At 37.5% G+C, this 17,933-nt stretch overlaps 1 protein-coding gene across 1 annotated transcript in view; it reads right to left on the minus strand.

The window, feature by feature from the left end:
* Positions 1-17,933, minus strand: part of RFTN1 (raftlin, lipid raft linker 1) — a 96,513-nt gene that overhangs the window by 28,120 nt on the left and 50,460 nt on the right. The window contains exons 4-5 of the mRNA XM_041411489.1: positions 17,275-17,383; positions 3,480-3,903 (exon numbers count right to left, since the gene is read on the minus strand). Of these exons, the coding sequence (XP_041267423.1) occupies positions 3,480-3,903; positions 17,275-17,383 (533 nt within the window). The remainder of the gene's footprint in view (positions 1-3,479; positions 3,904-17,274; positions 17,384-17,933) is intronic.

Here is a 17,933-nt window from a genome sequence, read left to right on the forward strand (position 1 = left end):
GACTTCCAAATGCCAAAAGTTCTCCCCATATATATTAATATGAAAGGTAAAGACTTTACATTAAATCCTTTCACTTAGTAAGCTCCTCTTATTTCCAAGCTATTAGGTTCTAACCTCAAGAAAAAGTAAAGAAAGAGATGACAAGAGAAATGTTAAGATTGCTCTCTAACAAACATCACTGAGCAAGAAGCAGTGTGTAAATTGAAAAAGATATTAGAAGGGAGATGCTCAGAAACAGGCTGGCAGCACTGGAAGAGAAGACCTGGAAGCTCATAACCAACATGAAAAGAGACCTAATGATCTCAAACATGAACTATATTTTAAATAGAATAGAAAGGAATAAACATTAATGTGAATCCTCTTGCTGTTCACCACTTGTTTAGAAAGAATGAAATTACGATAATCCTAGCTCAGAAAAGCACATACAGAATGCTTCTCTCATAATTTTGATTCTGACCCCCAGAAGAGCCTTTTGTTGGAGAAGGAGACCTTTCTGGTGCATAGTAAGACATTGATATGAGAAGCTGGACACGACCCAGCAATGTGTGTTCACAGCCCTGAGATCCAAGCCTATCCTGGGCTGCATCCAAGGAGGGGATTCTGCCCCTCTGCTCTCCTCTGCTCTGGTGAGACCCCACCTGGAGCACTGCATCCAGCTCTGGGCTCCCAGCACAGGAAGAACATTTGCAATGGGTCCAGAGGAGGCCATGAAGATGATGAGAGGAATGAGGCACCTTTCCTATGAGGAAAGGCTGAGAAAATTTGGGCTGTTCAGGTGAAGATGATTAGAGGAATGAGGACCTTTCCTATGAGGAAAGGCTGAGAAAATTTGGGCTGTTCAGTCTGGAAAGACCTCAGAGCAACCTTCCAGTACCTGAAGGGAGACTGTACCAGGCATGTAGTCATAGGACACGGGGTGATGGCTTCAGACTGAGAGATGGCAGGGTTAGATCAGATATTAAGGAGAAATTCTTCATGGTAAGGGTGGTGAGGCACTGGAACAGATTGCTCGGAGAAGTTATGACTACCCCATCCCTGGACAACCTGGTCTAGAGGTAGGTGCTGTCTAACCCAAGGCACTACTGACAACAGTTTTCACCAGTGACCCCATATCCTCAAGCATGGCCAAAGACACCCTTCAATCTGGTTCTAAGTAACACAGCACTTTTGGACACACTATTGGAATATCTGTGCCTTGTTCATAGGCAAATATTTTTCAACACTGTGTTGAAAAGCCTTTTAAAAATGGGGGAAGTGAATGAGCACTACAAAACATTCAGGAATCAACTGAAGAAGCATAGAAGTAACAACTGGATAGTATAAAACCTAAAATAAAGAACATATTTAAGATCCCACAAACAGTAAGGAATATTATTTTTTTCCCTGAAGTTTTATGTAGGGGAGAAGCAGTTCAAGAGTGGTAACTTCCCATGGAATATGTAGGGAAAAAAACAACCACCTGATGCTTTCAGTCTTCACAATCCCAAGGAAGGATGGAGAACTGGTGCCAAAAAATGAAATACATTTTCCATGGGAGGAAAAGGGAGTGCTGTAATAACAAAATTCATTCAAGACTAATAAAGAAATCAGCAGTGTTGTACAGGATTTGGAAAAATCTACTTTAGATGAGCTATCACATAAAACTGCCTTCTCAGCCCTTCAGTCTTGGAAAGTATTTGCATAACTCAGTAATTAAAAAAAAGCATGAAAAATAAAGCTAAAAAGCACTCTAAGAAAGGAAACTGAGGAACCTAAATACATTTTTAAAATAAACCCTCTTTTCTGGCAAATCAGCAGCAATCTTGGGGTGTTACAGACAAACGTTGGCAAGACTGATCAGCTGGTGATCAGCTGGTGATCAGCTTCACATTATGCTGAAATATTAAGAACGTGATTACTTGTAGCAAAAGAATTTCAGTGTTCACTAAGGAGAGGAATAGCATCAAAGAGATGATTAAACTTGCTAAGTTAACTCTCTCAAAGATAGCATATAAAAAAGAGAGAGAACTGATCTGGTTAGACTTGCAGATAACTAATTTTTAACTATAAAACTAAGAGAGGTTTTATGTGTAAAATTATAGTGTTGAGACAACTCACCTCTAAGGCTGCAGAAGAGAAGAGATTGTTCAAACAACAGCTAAGCTTTGACCCTATCTGGGTGCCCCCTTGCCCAACAAAAACTGAAGAAATTATGTTGGAAGGTTACTGGAGTGTGATCCAAATTGGATCCAAAAGCTAACTACACCAAACTGCAACGGAAACCAAGACAATAATCCAAGGAGCACAATGCAAAGTCATTCTGGGTCCTATATAGGAAACTCCCACAGGGGTAGGATTGTTTGTCTGAATCTATGAAAAGTCTTAGAGAATAGGGATAAATTAAAGTCAAGGACAGTACCAGCTTTAGAAATTCCACCTACATTCTCCCTGCACAGATTTGTAGCCTGTAAAGAAATTAAGGAAAGCAGTAAGAGAAATGACTGTAAACATGGTTTTCTTGGATTTAAACAAACATAGAAAAGAAATGTATTTTGAGGCTTAAACTGGAAATGGAGGAAGAATATTTTTCCTTTTAGTTTTCTAAATTACTCCGGACTACATCCTATTTTGAACTACAGTTCCTGCTATGGAAGTAACCTTTGAGCAACAAACACCTTAAGGAGGGTATTTTAGATCTCAGCTGAGACTTTTGGTCTTTGATGGCATGAAATGACATTTAAAAAGTGGAAAGCCCACCTGAGAAAAAATGTGTCGAAGAAATGAAAGAAATAAAACTAGTACATGGGTAAAATCTTTTTTAAAAAAAAGGTAACTGGAAGCCAAATTATTATGAGCCCCATTTCAGAAATGTTATTATGAATTAGCAAACATGAGTCATTAACAAAAATAACTGCTGTTTTCCAGTTATTACAATTCTGACTGGAGCACTGACCCCCACACTGACTGTAGGATACTAGGAGACTTTAGAGTCCAGATGACATATATTCATGCTGCTCCTGAGGTGGTTTAATTCCAGCTATCTGTTCACCTGCTACAAAGGGGCTAACTGTGATAAGTCTTTGTGAATTATTCCTTCTATGGCTGCAAAAGCTTGTCAGGCAGATTAGCAGAGCTTTTTATTCAAACACATAAAAAGGACACAAAGATCAAGAGCACTCAGGGTATGGCAACAAATACAGAAACGAACCAATTCAGCTGAACAGCAGACAAAAATAAGTCTTCACACTCAGGCATACATATGCAGGCATACAAAGCTGCACCTGCTTATATCATCTCTTCCTTTGCCATCTGACTCCTGCTCAGTTGTGAACTGAGTAACCATGCTGAAATCAGGTTAAGTGGCTTATTTGGGGCATCTTTTCTTCACTATCTCGGTGGCAATGTCCCCCCTGCATCCTCACCCCTCCAAAGGAGCTGGGAACGTAATTGAGGCAATTTTAACTTGGCTTTTATGTACAAGAGGTCACTGCAGTACTTACTGCCAGTCAGTGGCTTTAAACATCGTGCTGGTGTTTCGTTCTCTGCAAGTCCATTTGTCTTGTCTGCTGCTTCTTTCACACTCAGGTTCTCATGCTCAGACTGTTCTTCACTTCCCTTCACAGACTTGGAATTCAGCTCTTCAGTAGCCTGTCCTTCACCTCTGCAGCCCTCTCTGGATGTGGCACATTGGTCAGCACTTTGCTCACTCTGTTTTGGAGTACTGCATCCATCAGTGCTGTCTTTTTTCTCACCATCCAGTGAAGCATGATCCTCGGGGTAATTTGAAACATTTTTATTATCTCTTGATTGCACAGAGTTGTTACTGGCAGGTGTCAGGGAGGTGCTGACAAGGCAGTTCTTTTGGGAATGGTACTGAGGTATAATTCCAACAAATTTCAAGCCTTGACTTGCAGCATCTTGAATCTACAAGTTGAAGAAGATTAGATTTTTAAGTGTCAAGCTGTCTTAGCTAAATAGAAACACAGAAAATAACACCCTTTAAGGCATCCAGCATGTAATTTTACTACTTTTGTCCACTACCACTAGAAATTGTCATGTTGCATTTATATAAAAAGGTACATTTTAAAGAAGCAGGATGAAAAGTTGCCCAAATCATCTGATATAATGTGAAGGGGGGGGGGGAGGAAAAAAGAGAAAATGCCCACGTATTTCTTCACAAGAAACAAATCTTATTTATAATAAAATACTAGAAGTGGTATTTCTTACAAAAATATTTTTGTATTGATCATAAGAAATCGGAGACTTATTATTATATCTTCTGCTGTATCAGGTGTGTGATTATGACATTTATGCAAGGAAAAGCTTATTAGTTCCATAAAAACAGTTGTTGTTTGTCCTATTTTGGATTGAGACACAAATGGCAAACTTTCACATAATGAGCGCATAAAAGCAAAGCTATTTTAATGCAGCACTTAGGGGAAGATACAGAACTCAGAATAGAAAAAGGCATTGTGACATGAACTAAGAAGAAGAAAAAGGAAACTAAAAGGCTCTATCATTAATCCTTTAAACTTCAGGTAAAGGAGGAAAATTAAGGAATCAGATCACAAAAGAGCCTAAGGAAAAAAAGCATTGGGCTAGTAGTAATGACAATAAGATAAAGCCAGCATTAGCTAACGAAGGTTTGAGATGAAGCAGAAAGAGAAATCTCTTTCAGGCAGATTCTGCACTATAAAGTCATCAGCCTCACACTCCTCAAACCCAGGAAAAGTGTGAGTGCGAGACAGATTTCTGTGAAAACATATGAGTGTCTAGTGCCTTATTTATCAAAATCATTCACCAGAATGTAAAGGCTTCCATTTAATGTATACTCTTCACATAATGTAAAGTCTAAATACACGTCAATCTTTCAAAAATAAATGCCTTGAGAATCCAGAAACAATTTCACTTTGTCTGCACAACACAAAATTCCAAAGAGTTAAAGTGTCTAAATTCTTTGTCTACGCTCAATTTAGCATGAACTTAGGAAAAACAGTTCAGTGGGACTCTTCAGTAGCAAATGAGAAGGAAGAATTTTGTATCTTCTTCAGATTTAAGAGGAAGCTCAGCTCTGCATCTTCTCTACACACCATTTTTTTTTTTTTTCAGTTTGAATTATTTAATGAATCATTTACTTCCTGGTAACATGTTGCTGCTCCAAACACACAAACCTACAGACGATGTCTAATCAACAAGAACTTCCTCTTTCAAACCACTATTACATTTTCCATGTTAAATTAACTCTTCATTTCATGATCACAGGAATTTAAACAGAGGCCTCCAGGAAACAAGGCAATGTTCTTCACAGGTGTTTAGCCTGGGAAACATGGGATGCTGACTTAAGTCAAGCTCATTGCTAAACAGGACAATAAAAATACCATTAGCAGTATCCTGGCCAAAAGGGTATCTGTCTGCAAAGAAAGTTAGCTTTTACTTTGCTCAGGAAGGTTTAAGTGAGTATCAGTGACAGATACATTTATAATGTGCTCAGTGATCCAGACTCTCCACTGTAACTAGATTAATACCTTTTTATATAGTTAGTGATAGAGTTACACATTCATTTCATCTCTTATCACTTATGTACAGACACAACACTACATTTGTTTAGTAGGTTGCAGGGCAGCTAATTATAGAAATCTAACTAGTATGCAACTGTTAGAGAGTTTGAGGACAGTACATATGTGGTAATATTACTGCTCCTGGTCAATAAAGACTGCTTGTCAATCTACATCAGACTCCCACGCTGTGATACTGTGATAGGAACAGCTTTCACAGATACTGTAGCAATGTTTTACAGTCTCAGCTTACTCAAAAAAATCGTGTTTGTTCAAAGGAGTACCTGAAGCTGAGGTGTTTCTTTTGAGGCTCTTGTTCTCAGAATAGAAACATGAGGAACTGAGAACCAAATTGCAGTCTTACCTGTATTGGCCAAACAGCTTAGCAGTAAAGTTGGAAAAAAGAGTTTGTATCTTCAAGGCCCTTTCCACACAAAGTTAATACTGTAATTAACTACTGTTAATACTGTAATACTGTACACTACAGAACATAAAATCTTATTTAAACATATATTTCAAAATTTCCCAATGACATATGGCAGAACCAAGGATAACATTATTCTCAAGAAAGCAAATGTAGCAGGAAATGCTACAACAAAAGTGTAATGCAAACTGCAGAACAGGAAAGTGATGTATCAGCAGACACAGTCTCTCCTTTCAACTTTTCACAAAACCATGAAGAAGCTAGCTTTCATAAGAAAGTGTAAAGGCTGAACACATTCAAACTACAAGGGCAATTTGTTTTTCAGGATCCTGCTGAGAGCTTAAATATTATGAAATTTTAGATGCCTTCACATCCAGACTGAATTGTGCCATCCAGGAGAATCACATTTTGTTTCCTGTATGTCAAATATTGAATATATGAACTTAAAAAACACTAACCCAACTGACCAAACAAACAGAACAAACAAACAAAACCCACAAAACCAAACCTACACCCCAGTAACTGGAGAGGTTGTGCCCAGGAGACGCACAGGACAGAAGGACTGTTTCTGCAAGGCACCTGCAGGTTTTGGACCCCCTTGCAGCATCCTGTGCTGGAGCACACAGAGAGTTATGTCTGTCACAGCCTTCTGGGAAAATATCTCAGCAGATGCAGCGCTGGGAATCAGAAAGAAGGCAAAGTATGGGAGAAAGAAGGGGTAAAGCTGAAGTGAATGGGAAGAATGTGATGCTAGTTGGACAGGGTCACCCAAGACATATTCCAGATAAGATAAATAACATAATTACTTGTCTTTATCTGCCAGTGTAGAGCACTAACAAAGGTCTGTGTTACACTGCATTGTATGACTAAACGAAAGGAAAATAAAATAAAAACAACAACTACATCTCTATCAGTTTTCACATCAGATAAAAATCTAGATTTAAAATGCCCGTATGCTAGGTGATCAATACTAACTTCAACTATTTTGTGACAATTTTTATACCTTGAATACACTATATACTTGCCCTTTACATCTTGGGAAATTTTGAAAAGGGAAATTCCAACAAATTTTTTAAAAAAATTCTTTGCTTCTTTTCCCAGATGGGAACAGAAACATTTTCATTGCCTCATAAAGTGCTGCTTGAATGATATTAACCACAAACACAAGACCAGATCTCCATTACAAAAGATGTTATTGTTCAACCACAGAAGCAGAACTTAACTCATTTATTTCAATCTGGATAAACCCCCAAGTGGGTACATCCAAATTCATTTGCAACTGGCCTGCAACATACTGGATTTATGGCCATTTAAAAATAGAATCTGCTCAAAGAAGGGGTGAAATTTCATGTATACATAGGGCCAAGGCAGTTTAACAACTTAATGTCATCCCTGTAATTTGCTTGATTAGAAACCTGGCATTTTCCCCAAGGGGAAAAAAATGACAGATTTAGCCTTCACTGTCTGCAAAATAAATATCAAATCTCCCACAAACTTTAGAAGGAATAAGAACAAGCACTGTGTCCAGCCCTGATGTCACTAACTTAATTGAATTTTAGCTGGGGCACTTGTGTTAACGTTCTTAACATTTGGGAAGTGTTATTGTTTATTTCAGAAGTGCCTGACCACTATTTTTATACTGCATTTGGAAGAAAAGGAGCCCTCAGCAGCACAAAGCAGTGTCACTAAACATTATGTTGATGTAGCAATTTATGTCCCATCTTCTTAAATATTTCTGGTTCTTTTGAAGGCTCCCTACCCTAATTAGAAAATGGCTGACAGTCCAAATTAAAGATCTGTAAAACCATGCCTGGCAACAGCATGGCAGAATGATGAAATCCTCTTTTCTGGAAAGTACTTGTTTTACTCTGTAGATCTCACCATCATGTAGAGAACCCATGTTCAAAAGCTCACTTTGAGCAGTCATATACAGGTTCTCTTTTCAAATCTGTTCTGAATAAAGACACTTGGCAAGTCCCTTGTACAGCCCACATAATGCTTATTCTTGTTCCATTACCAGCTCCATAATAACCTCCTATTGACAGTGAGCATGATGGTACTCTTATAAATATGGAAACTCAAGGATACAGATCCCATGCTGAACAGAATCATACACTTTTGTTAGCTTCAGCAATTGCTTACAAGGAGATGCTGATAACATCCCTGTGGGACAGCACACAGAAAATCAAACACTTCCAGCAAGCTCAGGGTAGTATTCCACCAAAATCAATAGAACTGTGAAACAACACACAGCAATTTATGAGGATCTCTCCCAGACATGAATTTCAAACAAATTATTTACTAAGTGTTAGGAATTTCTCTTAACTCTTTAAGGCCAGGAGCTGGACATTTTTGAGATGTGTCCAGAGAAAAAGCAGTTTTACTAATGTCATCAAAGCACTTGAGTTTACAGCAGTCCTAAATGGTCTCAAGGCTGACACTTACTGATGACCTGGAAAAAAAAAACCTTCAAAACCTAGACACTGGACATTTCATTAGTAGGTTTTCTAGATGGTTCATTATATAACAAGGTACTGAAAGAATTTTGTAGAAACGCAGAAACAATTTATGAAGAACGCATGTATCAAAAATGCTCTTAGAGAAAGGACATTTTCCAGGAGCAAGGAACTGATTTTCTGATGGTCAGATGCATTTAGTTAGCTCTGCTATGAACTTTGGGAAAAAACTGCTACTTAATGCTACTGATGGCCAAACATATGGCCTTGGAAACAATAGCTGGTTAATTCTGCTCAGAGCTGTCTATTCAAACCAAGTATGAACTTAGTAAAGAAATGCTTGCCTGTCTGTTTATTTAGTTGTTGCTTTTAAAATAACAATGCTAAAGGCATTAGGTGTAATAGCGTGCACCAGAAACCAGATTAGTGCATGTCTCTACCTTCTTCTTAGGATTCAAGCAAATCTCCTCTGAAAACAGTCAGCAGCAGGGAACTTCATGCAAAAAACACGATCTTGTGGTTTGAGGAGAATGCTATGTACTGCATGCCAGAAGATGGAACTGGAAAAGTATGCTCAAGACTACAGTCTTCCAAATCTGTCCTCCTTCATTAATATTTAGTAGAACATGTTTCATCATAAATACTGCACATCCCCCTTCTAGTTTGCTCATTTATGGAAACAGATGTTTAAAATTAAGACAGGCTTTTAGTCTGCCTCTTATATTTTCCGTAGGTCTCACATGCTCCTTCCTTAGAAGACAGGAACAGTCATCAAGCATTTAGTGCTTGTTTTAAAGCCAGCTAAGCTTAGCTAATGTTTTAAAGGAGGATTTAGTTCTTTCTATATGACTCAAAACTTTTGAAACTTTGGTACTTTTGCATCTCTAATAATACATTACCCAGAAAAAAATTCTGCTAATCAAATAGCAAAGCATCAACTGCTCATAGTTTTTCTATCCTATTACTCTGGACTGTTTCACTGCTTGCAGATTTCCAAACCATGCAACCTTTCTGACTAGAATGCTCCTTTGTTTAAGCCTGTACACTTTTAACTTTTTCCAGTTTACTTTCACCAAATTTTGAATTTGAGATAGATAGTTCACATTCATATACATAGAAGCAAATATAAATGCAGCTTTTAGAAAGTGAAATCCCAGTCTACATTCAAGTTTTCAAATTATCAAGTATTTTCACGGTCAATTACATCAAAATAGGCCATGAGGGATAAAACATTGGAGGGATGCCTTGGAAAATGCAGCCATAATCCCAAACCATTGATTTGCCATTTTAAGATCTCACTGCAATTGTGGCAGAGACACAAGAACTGGAACAAGAACAAGGTAGTGAACAAGGCACAGAACAGGGCAAGAAAGCAAGCTTTGCAGTTTTACATGTTCCTTGGTAGCAGCCTCTGCAGAAGGGAACTGAAGGCTACAAACAGCACAGGGAGAAGCAAGGAGCTACTGCAGCTTACTGCTGTGCTGGAAGAAACAGAAGGTGGGATCTTACGGCAGTGCTGCAGGAGATATTAAACTACAGTAAGCTACACATCTCCTGCTACTCGAGCCAAGAAACGGGTGAGATTAACAACTTGAAATTCCTCTCTGGCTTGCATCGCATTCACTCCTGAGAACAATATAACCACACTAAACATGCAGTGCAGCACCATGCAAGTACACTTGCTCTTTTCAGCATATTTATTTAGATGACAGGTCTTGAAACCAGTCTCATCCTCTGTGGTCCTGGGTGTGTTGATTCTTCTCAAATCATCACCTTCCAGCACCTGTTCCTTCACTGACGGCAAAGAGTGAACATTGCTGGCCACACGCTACAAAGATTCAGTGAGTGTGCTATTTGCTCAAAAGCCACATAATATACCTGCATGCTCCCAACCCTGCCCCTAACTCTGAAAAAATGTCTTGAAATTATTCACATAATATAGGATTTAGTCTCTTCAATTTGTTTTAGACTTCAGAACAACTGCTAGAGAGCAGTCAGCTATGCTCACTCAACCCAAATATTTGATATTCACTTTAAAAATAAGTCTGTAGAAATTCTGTCCCAAGGTCTTCCTCTGGAGACCTGGCATTTTTAAAATGCAGACCATATTCTGTGCAGGAATCTTTAGTGGGTAACTCCTGCACTAACTAGTGAACATAAGCAAGGGGAAAATAAAGATTTACAGAGGCGTGTAGTTGATTGCTGTATCTAAAAATCATTTTAGTAACTAGTGATAATGTGATTCAATGTGAATGATTTTAGTCTGTCTCTGTTCCAGGCAGCGAAAACAAACCAAAAAATAAACTATTCAGAACAGGGGTATTTTAAAAAGTAGGAATTCAGTCTCAAACTTACAGGCTTTACATTTAATTTGCAGGGAATACTACTTTTATTTTTATATCAACTGAAGAGTGTTTCTTTAAAATCGCATTGTTTCATCAAGCCATCTGTTACTCGTAGCCAAAATTACAATTTGAACAATTTGCTCGTAATTTATTTTAGCACAGTATAAACCACTATCATATTTATTGTTATTTAAAAAGTTATTTTTTCCCACCAGACAGAAGCAGGATCATTAAAAATATCAACTACATACTTTATGATATCTATTTTTATCTTGGGCAAGGGGATGACTTGAAAGCTGGTGGGGGCAAAGGATTATAAAAGCACTACCAGGCTCCTGGGAAGAGTCCTGAAAATTGTTTTGCAATGACCATGGAAGATATACATCAACACCACTCTTACAGGGCTTAGTCAAAAGAACACAAGTTGAAAGCAGCTTAAGCAGGAACAGATGTTTCCCTTCACACCAGGCTGTTTAAAATAGAGTATATGCTATTTTTTACCATCTCTTGTTATATATACGCTAAGAAAATGTTAACAAAATGCACTTTAATAAATATTATCACAGCAGATTACAAACAGATGAACTATTGATGTTGAGTTTTAAGTTCCACTTCATGACCATATCTACAGCTAACATCCAAATACTTTAAAAAAAAAAACAAACCAGGGGCTGTGTTTGCACTGAAAACATGCAGAAAACAAAGCTGTCAGCTAAGTGCTCAGCAATGGTTTTCATTACAATGCTCTAAAGAAATAGTGCTGTATTGTTCTCTTGCAAATACCCTGGAGAGTGGAGGTTTTGTGGTGGGATTTTTTTGGGTTTGTTTTAAGGATGGAAATTATTTTAGAAGAGATTGAGATCTCATCTAGGTAAATAATCCTAGGTAATAAACAGGACTCTAGAAGGGTCATTTTTTAGCCACAGAGATAAATCTGAAATGCTTATTTATTTGAAAAACAAACCTCTAAGCAGCATTAAAGACTCAATTTTTCCCTTTTTCTCTTTTACTGCCACCTGCTCTGACTGTACACCCCGCAGGAAACTTCTGAACAGACCAGCTAAAACATACGCAAAATAAATAATGCTTAGGATTACAATAATCATCCAAGGGCCCCTGGTACCAACAAAGCAAACACAGACTTCACAGAAGAGATCCCTGTAAGACTGCAGCATCTGAGTCAAGAAATCCACCAACACACTAGTGATCCTAAGAACCCGTAAGTTGCATCTCTTTGTTCCTTCTAAATAACCCGTAAGTTGCATCTCATTAAGACATGAAGAATAAGTAATGAAAGAGACAAGAATATGACAAATGTTGGAACAGCTATATGAACCCCAGCATTTTTATTATTATTCTTATTATTATCAGTAAAAAAATTATAATATCAGTAATGTTCACATTCATTGTTTTCTAGGAAATTGCAGACTTTTGTTCTCTCATTTCATTATCATGCTGTTAACAAAAAAAAAAATAATATAAATACATATTGTTAGGGAGACATTGATATGTTTCTCATCTTCCACATCCTCTTGCCATTTCCTAATTAGATGCTGAAGAGAGTTTAAAAACTCAGAAGCTGACTGTTCAGAATCACTTTATATTGCTTTCACACAAAATACAGATATGTGAAGCCCCTTGTTTTGATCACACAAAACAAATGTTCATTCTGATGTGAGCAAATATGTAGAAAATAAGTGAATCACTCCCCTCACTAGAAACATTTATGGAAAAGATTTTAAAAGCTCTTGAAAATTTCTGTAAGTATTTAGTTGTTATTTCAGAGGAGAAACCAAAGTCCTCCTAAATACTTCAAGCCTGCTTCTATCTTGCAATTTAAAAGAAGCTGGAGAATTAATTTGTCTTTTAAGAGCAACACTAACACAAAAATTCTTCACCAATTAGAACCGTAACACTGATGACTCTCCAGAAAACAATGCACATGAACTAAGACAGCAGTAATTCTGAAAACTCCAAAACAGCTACAGGTCAATGTAAGGGAAAAAAATCAAAAGAGCAGAAAAGAAGGATATCAATATTTTAATTAAATCACCAAAGTAGAGAAACATGCAGTGAGAGTGACCTGTAGTTTTTCAGGGAGTGTAGCAGCTCCGTGTCCAGCCATTAAGGCAGTATCCTGCCTGAGGCTCCCTCCAATGAAGAGAGGGCAGAGAACCGCATGGGGATCAAACTGCTCCAAGAAATGTCTCGCCCCTCAGAAGCACACTGAATTCAACTACAGTTCAGCAATGCATATTAATTTCCAGAGCATAAACTAACACTTGAAACATTTTCATGGCATACCTCATGCCAGTTTTATTCCTGGTAACATTTACTTTTCCATAAAACTGTCAAGAGGGCTCAAATACAGTAAATCCTTTCAGCGATGCAGGATGAGAGCTCTTCACACAAGTGTCTTTCTTTCAAAACAGTGCAATTCTCTGCTCAACTTGCCTTTGTACCAGAGAGAGCTGGGGTCACTCTTTCAGAGGCCAACTCCAGATCAAGTACATGGGTAGCAGCATCCTTGCAATGTACTCTGTTGGCAGATTCCTCCTTGGGGTCCCATTCACTAACGTCTGAGAGGTACCATCACTTCCACGGCCCAGCAATGCTATTACTAGGCAATAAAATAAATGTCAAGAAACTTACTAGCAAAGTCACTGTATCTGCAGGAGTCAAGAGGACTTGTGGGGTGCTTTGGACTACAGAAGTTTTTCTGAGGACCACTTAAGGGACTGACACGTTACTGGCAGCTTTGGAGCCAGTGATGGTAATGATTTGTACTCACTGAACTTGACCAAGACACAAGAGAGGAACAGCAATGAGCAGATTTGACACAGCAGACTTCATGGCACAATAAGCATTACAGAGGTGTTTCACAATGGCAGTTCTGTTACAAGTGGAACCAGTCCACTTCTGAAAATGCAGAACCAATTACTCATCTGTACTGCCTTAGGTTTGCTGGAAGAAATCAGACTCATTTCTGAAGCAAGTAAGAACAGACCAGCAGGGAGAGATCCATGTCTAGCCAAAAACACAAAAGAAAGATGCCTGCATTTGGATTTCAGTTAAGCTGCACCATTTTTAAACCATGCTTTTCCGTGCTTATCATGCTTCCTACTTCCACAGGGACAAGAAATGTGAATCCTGCAATGGTGTGACACTGAAAAAAAGATACCGTACAAGTATTCCCTCTGATGGTGCATTATTAAGGAGGTAACCAAGTATCCAAAAATGTGCTTCCTAAATTTTAAGAAGTCAAAACTGGCGAGACATGGTACAGAAAGAATCCTCCATTTCTTAACCTGTCACCATCATGGCAAAAATGTGTACATAAGAGTAAAACCTTCTGCCTGTTACAGTTCTAGACACGTACCAGATTGTAGATTCTAGACATGTATCAGAGTGATACAGAAAACAGAGGTCATGAGAAATATATCTGGCATTCATATATGATTGTGTGTCCAAAATAAATCTTGGGATGTCAGCCTAGCTCCTCCTTCCCTTACTTTTCTCCACAGACTCCAGGGAACACTCTCAGATGAAGAAATGGTAACAGGATACACAGAAACAAAAAGCAACTAAGGAAGTAATTAAAGGCTACCCTATTTGACATGAGACTTAAGTCTAAATATTACAAAATATGGTATCTTAGAAGTAACATCTCTACTTTCAACAATTTCAGAATGATCTGAGCCCCAGTGATCAAAGTTCAAAAGTTAGCTTTGCTTATTAAAAAGCAGGTGAGCAAATCTTTAATCTCTGTTTAGCCTGAGAGCAAAAGACAGGAGTGTTAATACCAATACAGCAGTACAATATATACACAACAGTTTAGTTACTTCTTTCATTGCCCAAAAATTATGTATCAATGACACTGTGGGAATGTTTGAGCACCCTAGGACAGGTTAAGTCATGCTAGATCCACATGGGTATCAAAGAACAAGCACAGTGTGGTGATGTCGACATGATTTTAAAGTATAGGAAGTATTTTATGCAATATCATATCCCCAATATTTAAATGTTCCCTGTCTTACCATAGCCAGAAATCATGGCAGAAAAGCAGTGGAGAGAATGGAGAACTGGGACAAAGTCCAGCAGCACAGAAAGATCTCACCAACAGAACAAAGGTTTGACTAGAGAGTCTTCTTTGGCATTTCCTAAATGTTTTATAGTCAACATTGTACTGAGGCACTTTGTTTTGGTGAGCAAGAAGCATTCTCCAGGTGAAATAACCTCTTTGTTAGACATTTATGTAGAGTTATAGAAGAAAAACACTTATTACCTATTGCAAAATTGTATTGTGTTTGCAGAAGGAAGCAGCTAATATTCAATATTATGTACATTTTCAATGCAACAAGAAGTCCATCTAGAAAAGTTATTAAAATTGCATCCTTGTTCAAACTCAAAGTAAGACATACTTGCTTAGCAGTGCACAATAACATTAATAAAATTAATTTCCTCTGTGTAGAGGAATTTTTTTATTAAGCTCAGGGAGAAAATTTTCACTTCTTATTCTGTTTTGAAAATATAGCTATTCTATTTGGTTTGGAGTTTTTTAAATACAGTAATTTGCAATACACTAAGATGGCAAAACTGTGCTAAAAGGTTCTGTGCTGAAAAGCTTATGAAAAGATAAACTATTTTCCTATTCAATTAAAACATTCTATTAACTTCAATTGTATTCTACAGATTTAGAAGAATTATAAGGCTGTTCATTTTTTAAAGAAAGGAATTGCCTTCTCTAACAGCTTTTTGTCACTACTTTGTTTGAAGAACATCCTTTATTTTTCCATTCACCTTGTTTGCAAACATCTGGTTTATATGCCCTTAAAAGCAATGGATATTTTTGTGCTCAGACAAATTAGTTAATATGACAATTAATTCCTACTCCCAAACAAGCCTTGTTTCCTGAGTTAGATTTACATAAAAGTGTTGAGACTTCCACAATGTGCATAATCAGATACAGTGACACAGCATGCACTTGACAGCAACAGCTTCAAAGGACTTCAAATTTCTCTACATCAAATAACATCTGAGGATGAGCGACATACTCAACCTACAGAGAAACAGTAAATATACGTTCCAGCTATTAAAATTTAAATTATTATCTTTCAAAAAGGGATTGTCATAACCCCATAATCAAATGGCTTCTATCAACAGAAATATTTCCATGTCTAGAAAAGCATTCTAAAGAGTCTCAGAATTGGATATTTATGGAAATAAGATGGCTCCTGGATTGTAATTTTTTTTTCATGTTATCCATACTCTTTCTGAAGTTACAAATGCAAAGACATTTTCTGTTTCAATGATGCACAATTTTGCTACCAGTTGTGACAGCTATGCCTATATTTCTACTCTGACTCAAAGAACTGAAGAACAAAATAAAACATGTTGAAACTGGTACACAATAACTACACCAGTTTTTCCTAAGTATGAAAATATTGAAATACTCCAAGATAACATCAAAATAGTAGTGTAATAACACAGTTCGACCTGAAACAAAATTTGGGCTCACATTTTTGAATGTTATTATATGTTCATAAAACTTCTATTTGTTCTGATACCAGAATCTATATATATTTAAGTATCAGATAGTTACAGCTGCATTATTTTTAATCCAGTTCTTACAATTCACAGTAAAAATGGAAGACTGGAAGATCAGTGTAGTCTGTCAAGCTGAGTCCCCATCAAGCTCCTAACATCCGTGCTGTAGTTTAGTCTAAAAATTTTCTTAACTATTATCACTGCAAATGGACTAAAGCTAGGGGAGCATGCCTACTCACACCCTGTGGCTAAATAAATACACTACTCAGTGCTAGTTTATGTAACATGCAACAGGACACAACAGATGCTGCAGAATTTAAAAACAAGCACAATGTGAATCTGTTTTCACTAAAATGGACATAACCTGCTAATTTCCTGTCTGGCAGAATATTATAGTGTCAAAAATAATTTTTAAAAGAAGGCAAGAGATAAAGAATTGCAGTGTTCTCTTCAAATTCCCTGCTATATATTTAATACTTAATTGAAAGCAACACTCTTCCGGTTCACAAAAGTATTTAGGTTACCAGTACCAACTTTTTCAAACACCATATGATATTGAAACAAAACTTAAATAATCTGGGGGTAAAAGGCCTTTTAGGTAAAGTACTACCCAATAGAATATCTGGACACTAAAACAGAAACTATATATATTGTTTCAACATAAAATGTTGTACATTGTAGGACCATTGTCCTACAATGTACATTGATATCATCTGTGGGAGGTCACTCTACTGTGACACTACAAATGATTTTTTAATAATAATAGGATCAAACTTGTTTCTCTTAAGAAGTATAACTGCTGTTCAGATACTTTAAATTACAAAACAGCAACTTCTAGCACAGTATTTCAGGTGGTCCAAGTGATATATATCCCTACTGCCAAGCTGACAGAACTAGAAACAGTAATTATTGTGCAAATAAAAGCATACTGTGTTTTGGGGGTTCCCCCCCCTTTTCTTTTTACTCACTTTCTTAATAAAATCAGGGATCTCCTTTTTCTCTGAAAGGTGGTTTAAAGAGGAGCAGCATTCTACCTCCAACACATATCCTTCACTGTTGGTGTCACCTTTTGAAGACCTAAAGAGGCAGACAGAAAAGAAGGATCAATTTCTGTTGTTACAACTGGATATCCAGATATCCCATTTATAAGAATTTCACCTGGAGAGCTATTTGGTTCCAATACATTCCCCGCACTGAGCTCAATATAGTTCTGACAAGTGGCAGCTGCAGTATCTGACCCACATGCTAGGGGAGCAGATCACACCAATGACTGCGGATGGTGGGATGCTTCAGGGACTTCCAGATTTCTTTTTCTGTCCAAGAAACACTCTGGTAGCCTGGCATCCAGGGCCAACACCAAGGAGATGCACAGGTGATAGTACTCAGGATATACAAGAAGAATAGTTTAACCTTCAGTCTTACCTTATGATTTGTTTTTGAGAAATGTAAAGCTGTGCCTGAAGTCCCCTTCTCTTTCTGAAGAGACTAATTCCTAAAATAATTCAAAGCAAATGGCATCTGCCATATGCATCTGCTGAACAAATGAGCACTGAGGAAATAAGGTACTGGTCCAAACATGCCAAGGGTATGTTTGGAAGTTATATTGAATGATCTTCAGAAACAGTCT

The sequence above is a fragment of the Onychostruthus taczanowskii genome, unplaced genomic scaffold (assembly GCF_017590055.1).
Source record: "Onychostruthus taczanowskii isolate IOZ18803 unplaced genomic scaffold, ASM1759005v1 scaffold36, whole genome shotgun sequence".
Lineage (NCBI taxonomy): Eukaryota > Metazoa > Chordata > Aves > Passeriformes > Passeridae > Onychostruthus > Onychostruthus taczanowskii.